Source organism: Malaya genurostris, chromosome 3 (assembly GCF_030247185.1).
Source record: "Malaya genurostris strain Urasoe2022 chromosome 3, Malgen_1.1, whole genome shotgun sequence".
NCBI lineage: Eukaryota > Metazoa > Arthropoda > Insecta > Diptera > Culicidae > Malaya > Malaya genurostris.
The window spans coordinates 243,368,658-243,380,953 of record NC_080572.1 but is presented as its reverse complement, the minus strand read 5'-3'; the positions used below and the strand labels follow the sequence as shown (position 1 = coordinate 243,380,953).

Here is a 12,296-nt window from a genome sequence, read left to right as displayed (position 1 = left end):
TGGTACATATTTCAAGTTTATGTTCTATTCAGGTGAGTCCATTGTGGAAACGGCGAATCAGAAGAACCGCACAGAAAGTAGGACCAGTATTGTTAGCAACAATAAACACATTCTAAATAGTCATCATGGCAATCACAACGGAACTCACAACAATAGTCACAATAATATCAGCAACGGTGTCACGAATAATGGCAGCAACTACACGAACGGTGGCAGCGTTGGACCAATCGTTAATGGAAAAAGCAACAAAGAGAACGAAATCGATAACCGAAAGCTGGATAACAATACGAAGAAATTTGCATTCCTATCGCAGCCGACAATACCAGATTATAGACCACAGACGGTAATATTTCTTGTCTTTCTTTCGATTGTGCAATGACAGGGGTAAATTTGTATTTCTTTTCAAAACAGATCATCGAGAAAAGTCAGAAAACTACGACCAACCAGAGTACAAAGTTCCACCAGTTGCAGGCAATTTTTGGACAGCACCAGACGGCGAACCACAAGGACATTACTAACCTGCAGAACAATTTACTGAGCAGCTCGAGGAACAGCTCGCGCAACAGTTCCCTGGAGAACATCAATCTGTTGAACTCAGAGAATGAGGTAAGTTCTGAAGTAAGTTCTCTATCATCTAATTTAAAACGATGTTTTTTTTTCTTCTGCACCAGCTCCGGAAGGCATTTAGCAAGCAGACGGAAGAAATTAAAAGCCTTCGAAAATCTCTTAACAATTCCGAGAAGAGGGTGAGGGAACTAGAAGCAGAAGTCAAGCGATTACAGCTTCAACTGAAACACTAGACAGCAAAAATCTACCATTTTTTCTTTCCATCGTGGAGAATCATTGTGAAAAAAATATTTGATCGGTAAATTCATATTTTTTCACTTTTCCATAAAATAGTAATCCCGAATATCGGGGGCTTAAATGCTCGGTACGAAGCAGGTAATTCGTATTGAAACTACGTATTTAAGAAAAAAAATAATCCACTACAAATTTGAGTGCTTTGAATAAAAACAGCAACGTAAGCATACAGTATTTGAGCCATTCTCAAGCTACCCATAAAACGCGAGAAGAAAAAATTATCGTATCGCTCCGCCTCACTTTGAAAGGATGCTAATTTATTCGTGTGCAGATTCGGAGCAGAGCATGACCCGAATCGTACAACCCACAAGACTACCATAACCGGATGGCCAAACGAAACTCAACCAGGACAGAGCGAGTGCTTTTTACTATCGCTTACCACAAACATACAGCTAATAATATATAATAGTGTGCTGAACAACTATAAACTGCATTTGCTTCGACGACTTCTGCGCTTTTTGCTTGTAGCGAGAATGAGCATGATCCAGCCAAGACAGGTAAAAGATGTGATTTGTGATTACGGAGCAAGACAACCCAATTAGAAAAATAAACCGTCTACAATAGATGATAATAAACATAGCACTAAGCTAGCAAGTAAGACGTTTTCCCTAAATGTAAGCTGTGGGCGTAATAAAAGACAGTCAAACGACACAAATTAGAGTGGACATGATATCAAGCACACTGAAAGTTACCAAGACGGCAAACGACAAAAATCAGCGATCAGTGAGTATCGGTGGAGGCTTCAGCATGTTGAGGTTTAATCATTGATGTGGGCTTTTTTCGGTCGATAGAGGAAGTCTGGCCTGTCGGCGGTTTTGTTTGAATGTCAAACTAGAAGAAGAGAAATAAAGTAAAATTGTAGGAATTATGTGGATTTTAACATGTTTTGAATCTGTGATTTTTTTTCGATCATCTCAGATCAAATGAAATCGTTTTGTTTGTATCAGGGAACTGTTTCTGCTTGATTGTTGCTGTTCAGAACACAACGATTTTCCTTACTTTTAAAATTGGGCTGTTATAATTGTACACTTTTGTTCACATTGTGTTTTTTTTTCATGACGATAGCTGTTAGGTATCTGTTGCGAATTTATTACGTTTAAGTTTTCACTCCCTTCGCTTCTGCATTTATGTGTGAGAAATGTAAATTGACATATCCTGTCGTTGCGTTATTTGAACTGTCTAAATATCCAGCAGATGCTGCCATCTTTTTCGGGATCAATACTACTCTTGCCATTTCAAAAAACCACTGTTTTAACTCTAATCTATTCTACTCCACGATTTTGAATTCAAATTTTATGAATCAGTTAATTATTTAGTTACGCATGGCGACAGGCGCTATTGGCGATACTGAGTTTTGAATTAAAAACTGGGCAAATCACACTGTACAATGTTATGGACTCAACAAGACTGGTTTAGATACTAGGAACGCCCTAGACAGACGGAAACGGAGCAAGTATAAGATAGGAACAAATCGTTTGTGAATCAAACAACAAACGATGAATAATTACAACTACCATAATTTTAGCCGCGGTATACATTTTTTCATATTGTGTGTTACAACAATTAATGATCAATAACCAATAGTGACAGGCATTTAATAAACGACTTTTTTTGTAATATCGATAATTTCGCACAAAGCAGAAATATGAGATACTTTACCATTAAAAGCATGCTTTTGTACTAAGCAAATTGAGCTAAATCTACGGAATGCAGTAATCCGTAAGTAATAGGAAAAATTTAACAAAAAAACACATGATCTTAATTTAGTTACTAAATGCTGTAAGTGAATGTAAACGGAATGAGACATAATAAAGATAGAACGAGCAATGTTCGATGTAGCAAAGCATGAAATCTGTCTGCCAAATAACAAATTAAAAAAGGCGAAATACGAACTAAAAGAAAGCCTTTGGTTAAAATTCGCTACGCTTTGAGAAAATCTGCTTTTTAGACTGACAAAACTGCTACATTATTCAAAATCCTGTTTCAATTCAGCATGTGGTGTGATGATGACTTTTGCATCATAAGCCATAGTATCAAATGTGCTGTTGTGTTATTAGAAATACTAGTATTAGAAATCAAAATAGTTTATTAGGGCATCGGTTTAGGGGCTGTCCATAAAAGACGTCACGCTATTTTGACTCCCATCCCCCTTTGCACAAATTGTCACAGAAGCAAAGACCCCCTACCCCCCTATGTCACATGTTACGAATTCAAAATAAATAAAATTCATCTCAATACATTCTCAATATGTATGACAAACCATACAAATATGAGGGAAAAATCGATTTATTACATGCTGTCATTAGATTAAAAAATATCTCTAAAACTACAAAATCATCGGAATTATTTTATTAATATCAATAATATAAATTAACAAAAGTATTTGGTTGGAATTGATGAAACATTTAAATCATGTTTTATTCCTCCTAGGGGTACACATACGTACGTATAATATACGTACTCGTATATTATTGTTTTAGGTAAAGAATAATATTTCCTTAGTGTAGCATACAGGGCTGAGAAAATAAGGACCAAAACCACATCAAAACGAGATCACTGTCGAAGAATCTTTTCATGATCAGTTGATTAGTGAATTTTAAATCACATCGATCAATATCGGTACTGATCTTCCGTCACACAATGGGTAGTGATTTTGAGCTAAAATGATTCTTGATTTATGTAAGTTCAATCATTGGATGATTCGATAAGCTTTGATGTTGGTGAAGGAAAATCACATATGATCAAGATAAGACACGACATGATCTACGTTTGAAATCGTTGATCTCCCGCCCTTTTTCAAATGGAGTACAATTGAATAAACTGCGTCAGAATCAGATAAGAGAAATTCTTATGATATACTATTATCAATGCTAGAAAATCAAATTACTGAAAAAATTGTCTGTGCATAACTTAAGTTAAACCGTTTGAAGGCATCTTTTTCTTTTTTACTCATATTAGGCAAAATTTATTAATTTCGCTAATTTAGTCGCTCCTCCGTGCACTTTTGCTGATCACAACAGAAATGATTTCCTGCATCATTCATTTCCGAATTTTCTAGCAGAAGCTTTTACATTAACAAATACACATTTCCCTATAGAATGTAAACGTTTATTGTGGAGATTTTTTCAGGAAATAGGGCAAACCAGTAATATAATTAGGTATTTCAAAAATGCGCTAATTGAAAATATTGGACGTCACATTCCAAAAACCTCCCCCCCTTCCCCCTGTCGCAAAAGGTCACGTTTTATGAAACACCCCCCTCCCCCTTGCGGCGTGACGTCTTTTATGGACAGCCCCTTACCCTGCTTCTCCGACGAATAATTGGTATAAAGGCAGCTTCGTATAGCATAGTTCTCCTAGCAGCTGTTGCAGTTCGTGAATCATACGTCGTCTCCCCGTCTTCCATCTGCACTCCGCCATAGCTGATCCTCAGTACCTTTCTTTCGAAAACTTGGTCCTCTGCCAACATAGTCCAGGTCTCGGTGCCATAGAGAACAACCGGTCTAATGAGCGTTTTGTAAATGGTCGTGCGGTGGCGTACTTTTCTCGGTCGAAGGGTTTTTCTGAGTCCAAAGTACGCAGGATTTTCTGCCAAAATACGTCTCTGAATTTCTCTGCTGGTGTCATTATCGGCGGTCACCAGTGAGCCCAAATACACGAACTCGTCAACCACCTCGATATCATCACCTTCGATTAATATTCGTAGTGGAAGGCGCAGTGTTTCTTCTCTAGAGCCACTTCCTCTCATGTATTTTGTTTTTGACGCATTTATGGCCAGACCGATACGCCTAGCTTTAGCTTTCAGGCCGATGTAGGCATTTTTTTTTAATCTGTCATCCTTGGTTGTCTCAATTGCAACGTCGAAGAGGATTTATTGATGACATTATTCACAGATTTGTTCGACATGCAGCTCGCGGATTTCTACTAATATATCCGTGATACGAAATGAGTGCAATAAAAAAATCCCATTCATTTCATTGTATTGAAAATCACAAGCAAATATCAATTCCTCTATCTTTAGTTTTCACCTACTACGAACTGTTACATCTGATATAATCAGTGCACAACCCGTAGATATTCCCACAAGACGCCACTGGATTACGTTGATAATATATTTAAATTTTTTAGCGATGTTGGAAGGTAACCATTTATTTTGCTCAACGTTGTTCAGCTATACTATTTTTGATTGTGTTGGTAATTTTCACACGAAATTAAGTGGCGGCAGAACAGAAGTAAGTGAATATTGTAACAAAACGGGTTCGATTTTGTATTGCGTTGAAGGATGAGAAGTAGGCAGAATTCTGTATATAGATTGGGAAATATGTATTAAATCTGTATCCTGCATAAAATTCGCATGGACGTATACAAATCAATACGAGGTCTGTTCAAAAAGTACCCGGAATTCTCATTTTTCTAAAAAAAATATTTATTTATTCGTCTACATCTATATGGTCCCCTTCAAAGTAATCCCCCCTAGATATAATACACTTATGCCAGCGTTTTTTCCAGTCTTCGAAACACCCCTGATAGTCACTTTTTGTAATGCTCTGTAGCACTCTCAGCGATTCTGCCTTTATCTCTTCAATCGATGAAAAACGCTGTCCTTTCATGGGTCTCTTCAACTTTGGGAACAGGAAAAAATCACACGGAGCGATATCTGGTGAATAAGGAGGTTGAGGCATGATTAAAGTCTTGTTTTTAGCCAAAAAAGCGTTTGTTTTTTTGATCAAAATTCAGCAGTTTTGGAACGAATTTTGCTGCCACTCGTTTCATGCCCAAAACATTTGAAAAAATATGATGGCATGAGCCAACTGATATGCCAACTTCATCAGCAACTTCTCTAATAGTGATTCGGCGATCATCCATAATCATTTTTTCCACTTTTCCCACATTTTCATCGATTATTGACGTGCTGGGTCGACCGGAGCGTTCGTCGTCTTCAACGTCTTCGCGGCCATCTTGGAAACGCTTATACCACTCGTAAACACTTGTTTTTTTCATAGCAGACTCACCGTAGGCTCTCTGTAACATTTCGCACACTTGGTTACACTTTATTTCATTTTTCACGCAAAATTTAATACAAATTCTTTGATTCTCAATTCTTCCATTGTTCAAACTAACAAAAATCGCCGAGCTCAAAAAAAAACACGTCTACACAAGCCGCTACAAGACAGAATGTAAACAATGAATACAGCTAAAAATTTCACCATACATTAGGGACATATGTACCAACACAATAAAAAAAATTTTGACCACCGGACTTTTTGAACAGACCTCGTACATTACAGATAATTCTGTATGAATGGCAACTCTGTTGGACAGGATGTTTTTGATAGGGTATCGTGGCGCCATCATGCCATATGCGAGTACTGTTCCAACTAAAGGAATATTCGAAATGACCGTTAAAATGATTAAAGAATCTAATTTGAGTGTCCTGTCTGTTAGTCTGTGTATGAACGTTATTTTAAACAATTTAAAGTGAGAATTTCCTTGTAAAAGACAAAAAACGCACAGGTCAACCGAAAAATTTTGAAGATGTGAAATTGCAAGAATTGTTGAATGAAAACAATACTCAATCTCAAAAACCAAACGACGTTTGTCGCTAAGCCATATCCTAAAATGTGGAATGGTTTTACTTTAAAACTCCCAAGCACAGAAAATCACGGGTCGACTCTGGCTAAGCATAGACATCTACCTAATCGTTTTGGAAAGAAAACTATACTATGAATGCGATGGTAAGGCCGTCAAAAGATGATGACAAGTTTTTTGAAAAGTTTTGGGTATAGGAATATCGTGATTTTGAAATACATTAACTTAACAAAATAATTCACATGCCATATGTACATTTTGTAATATTTTTTATTATTAAGAATAAAAAACAACTACGCTTCATTTTATCCATACAGTTTACACACTCACTACATCATACTGAAACTCATTCTAGCTAACACGTAACTCAGCATACAACAGCTACCGCATATTACTACTATAAATGCTTATGAATTAGTACCACAAAATGTCATCATGTTCTTAAACCACATTATAAGAAAAAAAATCGATTTATAAATTTATTGTCATTTCGAAATTAGAACAAATTTTTTATTCAAATACTTTAAAATTATAGTTAGTTTCACAATACGTAACGCAATGAGAGTCTCTAGGGTAATCAGAATGTCTTTCGAAGGACGGAATTCGATGTTTTATTTTTTATCTATTAGTATTGCTTAGTAAAAGACTAAAAGAGTGTATACTGCTTAAGCTAAAAACATACATGGCAAACACTAGTTTCTGATCAACCCCACCAGAAAGGTGACGAGAAGAGCTAGTAAACTGAGAAACGAGGTCGAAAACAATCGGGACCCGGCATTGCATCCGTCAGAATTGCAGGTGAAAATACAGGATCGGTACTCGATTTTGTCGCCGGGGTTTCGCACATAGTTACAGTAGTTGCCCAGATCGCGCGAGGAACAGTACCGTTTCGCTCCGATACCACCTGTAGGGATATAGAAGGTTTGAATTCATTAAACATGTTAACTAAAGTGGTACGAATAATCCAATGTCAAAGAGATGACAAGTAGTGGATGAAAGTTGTGGCGGACCTATTCATCGATTACCTTGATTAGTTTGTTTTATATGCTAGTGTCATACCATCAAGCTTAGGCAGATAAAATGTTAGGTGATCTACGAATAGGCATAAAGGTCAAGGGTTCGATTATCGCCATACTAGTAACTACATAGCGGAAGAAACATGCACTAAGGTTATTCAAGACATGCAGTGCAGAAACTATTAGTACAACCTAGAAAACAAACCTACAAAAACAATATATAATTGTGCATTGGATAAAAAAAAAATGAAAATAAATAAATTTTCAACTTTCTCGGCCTATTTGAATAAACCAAATAAAATTATTTACAGCATATGAACTAATTGTTTTTGTTTGTGGATTCAATGGTTATCAACAATATTCATATTAAATAAAAAGTTCTGACTGACGATGAGATCTTAAATATTTACATGGTTGTACCAAAGTCGTCTTAGGCATACAATCTCTTTGGTGAAGTTGTTTATTTTCAGAAGTTCTAAGAGTTCACAGGAGCATAAATAAAATACATCTAAATTCCCCAGTGTAATAGTAATGTTTAATTGAACAGCCCGTGAAACCAAAAGCGCCGTCTGGTGAAAAATGAGTGCGTAAATGCTCATAAAATGTATGTAAAAAGTTGTTTGCGCATTTCACACAATCACAGTAGTTATTGGAAAAAAGTACACCCGTTTCTCACCAGAAGCGCTGTCAGTGTCTCCGTACAATGGGAAATCTAGGCTTACTTGATTTAAGATAGCAGTCACCAAGAGCTCTTGAAAGAGTAACGATGTTTGGATGGATTTTTGTCATAGTAGGCTCTGCCCAATTTCCAATGTAATTACGTTCTACAAGATGACATCACAAATAATCTCGTGATTAATAAAGTTCATGTTTGACATGTACCGGTGGTTTATTTACATTCTCAATTACACATATACAAATTAGGATGAACACTAAACTAAACCACCGTTAGGTGTCAAATGTTCATTCCTTCATCAAATTTATTATTTTTTTAGTTTGTGTAAAATCTAATAGGCATTTTGATGTCTAGAGTATTAAGTTCAGGTTTTTGTCGATTTAAATCACCGATTTTCGGCACCTCATAAAATTTTAGAAATTTCATCCGGATTCGATTTTCGGTTCCGATTATTTTTCGATGTGGACCTCATTTTTGTTTTCTATACGATCGACTGAAGGCAATAATCGGATAAGTGCAACTTAGTTTGAAAATCCTGTTTAAATACTTTTGTACTCAAAGTTTTTCTACCCTCTGTCGCTGTGGAACGTAGCATGGATCTGGCTGCCCGTAACAAACAAGCAAACCATGCTTCGGAAACAACGAAAACGTCGTTTTAGACTATTTTCATAGAACACAAATGAAAAATCGGTTTGAATTGACCTATGTTTTCACGACCCAATCACAGCATGTCATGATGATGTCAACCGAACTTTCGCACAAAACGGAATGTATCAGAGCGGATGCGTGAAGTATTCGCTTTGTTATCCGCTGGATGAATAGTCAACTGTCTGCAGTATGGCGGTATGACAAATATGTCAAGCAATTGCCTATTTTCTATATTTAAATTTATTCATGAGTGAATTTTAAATTTGAATTATGAATGTCGAACGTGTTTCGGACACAACCTTGTAATTTTTTTATATATGATTTAAAAAATATTTCAATATTTAGCTTTTATCGTATATTAATCTTATTTTTCTACATTATGACGGCTTTGAAAACAGCTGCTCAAACTCATCTGAAAGCAAAAATCGAAACAGTTTCATAATTGGCTATGTCCGGTACTGTAAAGAAACATGTTCAGCGAAAAAAAATTCAAATTGAACCCGTTGAAAAATCGTTCTTGGTCGCGCGTACCTTCAGTACTAATTCTGTATCATTTCTAGGAGTATTTGCCTCAGTATTGCCAGACCTCTTTTTCAAAAACATGTATCCGGCGCAAAAGTTTATCTGTACCAGATTTTCTAATACATGTGTACTAAGAAATTGTGACCTGGCTTCATTTCAGCGATCAAAAAAAAAAGGTTCCACCACCACCTTTTGTCATGCCAATCCAAACCAAAACAGAAAATCTGCATGAACAGTGAATTATCGGTATTTTAGAAGAACATATCTGTATTACGGTATAGAGGTCAAAATCGGATCAATCGGCAACGTTGCATGGCCAAGCAAAACTAGAACACATACTTGGTGAAGAGAAGGTTAAATCTAATACAAATTATAATACGGAATACTTCGACAAATTTTCAAGGACACATTTTGCATCGTGCGGTACACTGTAATGATACACTGTCAGAGTGACAATGTACTTTAACGAGTTTTCTATAAAACTAGCAACACTGAAGGGTAAGAACAAGTTCACCATAGTTACTGTTTATTATAGTGAAAAATAAATAAACAAACAGTTTTTATCTTATAATCAAGATCACAAGCGAAATGTAAGTTAAACAATAATCTAGAATGGTTAAGCCACCATGAATATACTACTAGCTGTATTGATATTTGTAGATTCGTGGGTGTTTGTGTTCATTTTTTATCTTTTGTGCTAGTGCCGGTGATATTTAGACTGATTGTTGCAGTTTAATACAGCAACGATAAACATAAACAAACAAGTTTGTTTTGCACCGTAGCAACTAGCATAAAGCGTTGCCAGAAACGATCTCCTTCCACATTTTCAAACTATCGCAATGAAAGGGAGTAATTTGCTAGGCTTACTTGTTCAGGCTGTGAACCAAACATTGGCGGTATTATTATTTGTATTTGGTTAAATATCGACATCTGTACTAGTGTGTAAGCACAAAGATATAATTGCATATATTTAGGATATTAATTTTTTCAAAGTTTTACATCTGGTCGCTCTACTTTACTTAATTATCTCTTCATTCAATAACCAGTTTTTTTTTCAAAAATATTTTCTCATAATTTTATGACAAAAAGGGTTCTTATCTGTTTTCATCTAAATTCAGAGAAAAGTTTTATTCAACATTTTTTTCTTCCATATTATTGTTTGTCTTTCAAGATTATAAATTGAATGATTGAAATAAACCTACGCAAAAATACGTCAATATTACAATGTAAATAACATAGATAACACAGATCGGTATATTGAATAAATAGTAGAAAAATACTTGTTCGATTGATCACCTGACTCCTGATAACCGATAAGAGAGGTTACGTATTACACTCCAGATTTAAAGTAAATAAATTTATATTTTTTTCTCGGTAGCCGGCTGCCCAGATCAACCAATATAAATATCTATAGAATAATTAATACACGTACTTTTTCTGTTAAACACAGCTTTAAAATGATATAAATATGTCACTATATAGAATGAACTATTTTGTGTGAAACCAATCCATTCTCGTTTATGCTGTAGCAATCAATTTCATTTAGAAAAATTTGGCGAAGTTTCCGCAATAGCTTTTGAAAAACTTCCTTCAGTTTCCACGAATGAGAACGGTAAATCAAGACTTTCCGGGACTTCAGTATCGGATATTGTTGGAACGTTCACCCGAGAAGTCCATAGGTTTTGTGGAGGATCTGAGCATCCTTAAACCGAAATACCGCGTATAAATACTACCAGTGCTGAAATCCCTTCCCATTTCTTAGACGATCTACGTACGGGCTTGGCCGACGCCGGTACAGATCAATAAACTTTGCGGTTACCAGAAGATGTACATTTAAGGATGATTTCCCAGTCCCAGGTTTGATCATCTAGACATTCCCTGTACAATTTCAGTCAATCTCGATGTAACGGAGTAACAACCAGAAGTGGTCATTCAAGCTCCAACTACATCGTTAAGATACGAGTTTTGTTTTTTTTTTTTGTAATTTTGAACTTAAATTTTAGTAATCCATTAGAATTGTTCTTATTATCCAATATAATAATGAAAATGACGTAACAAAATAACGACCTAATAAAATGTAATGAGATCTGTCTGATCATGGAAGATCTGTCAATAAACGGTGTGCGAGTAAGAAATTTTTAGTAGTAAGGAAAACACCGATCAGTTGAGGAAATACAACTACCGTTTAGTAGAGAAAAAAAAACACACACAAGAAAAATTCACAGCAAGCAAACCAAAAACAACCCGATTAGTGTGTTAACTGTTAACCATGCATAGCCGTCGATTTGACGCAGTATTCCGCTTCGAACACGTGATCGCACGGTTCCGGTTTGAATGGAGACGCCTCGTCCGCAACCAACATATCGGAACAGTACATCGAGTGTGCCGACGAGCACTGATAGCACAGGATTCCAAGCGCTGAAAACGGAAGTTAAATAATAATGTATGAGCATTGGTTAGTGTTATTCATGCTGTTTGGTTACGATGTATGATCAAATTTACTATATTAAACTACACTGTATGATGAAACCAACAAAAAATTTAAGTAAACATGCTTTCCAAAAAGCCCATTCCAGCGTTAGGTTCTTCTTCATCTTCATCTTCACCGCTTCTAATGTGCACGGAACTTAAGCTCTAGCTGCGTTAGTACATTTTCATGTTGCGATGAATCTTGCTCCTAATTGCAGAAACAAAGAAATACCTTCGAAACGACCAATATGTTTGATGCAGTACTTAGCACCGTAAACATTGGAGCAGTCCTGCGGTTTGATGTCCGGTGTGTCGAAGCGTTCGAACCATTCGCTGCACTGGAACGGGGTCGTCGAGTCGGTTCCGTTGCATACGTAACATTCGATTGCGCTAGCTGGAAGGGAAATTTTTTAGTTCGACTGTAAAGCTTAAAGTTCGTAAATCTCCATTCCTTCGCCATGGTTTAAACAACTCTTTTCTTTTGTCGTGAATACCACTTACTGTGCTATAGCGTG

At 36.1% G+C, this 12,296-nt stretch overlaps 2 protein-coding genes across 8 annotated transcripts in view; one reads left to right on the top strand and one right to left on the bottom strand.

Annotated features, from left to right (window-relative positions):
* Window positions 1-2,712, top strand: part of LOC131439580 (coronin-1C-like) — a 97,577-nt gene extending 94,865 nt beyond the window's left edge. For all 7 annotated transcript variants that reach the window (XM_058610762.1, XM_058610763.1, XM_058610761.1 and 4 more), the window contains 3 exons: window positions 33-343; window positions 412-606; window positions 672-2,712. In XM_058610762.1, the coding sequence (XP_058466745.1) occupies window positions 33-343; window positions 412-606; window positions 672-800 (635 nt within the window). In that variant the 3' untranslated portion in view covers window positions 801-2,712. The remainder of the gene's footprint in view (window positions 1-32; window positions 344-411; window positions 607-671) is intronic.
* A 4,204-nt stretch (window positions 2,713-6,916) lies between these two features.
* The window catches only part of LOC131438705 (U-scoloptoxin(05)-Sm1a), a 29,162-nt gene continuing 23,782 nt past the window's right edge, over window positions 6,917-12,296 (bottom strand). Inside the window, exons 2-4 of the mRNA XM_058608894.1 lie at window positions 12,014-12,175; window positions 11,581-11,730; window positions 6,917-7,354 (exon numbers count right to left, since the gene is read on the bottom strand). Of these exons, the coding sequence (XP_058464877.1) occupies window positions 7,143-7,354; window positions 11,581-11,730; window positions 12,014-12,175 (524 nt within the window). The 3' untranslated portion in view covers window positions 6,917-7,142. The remainder of the gene's footprint in view (window positions 7,355-11,580; window positions 11,731-12,013; window positions 12,176-12,296) is intronic.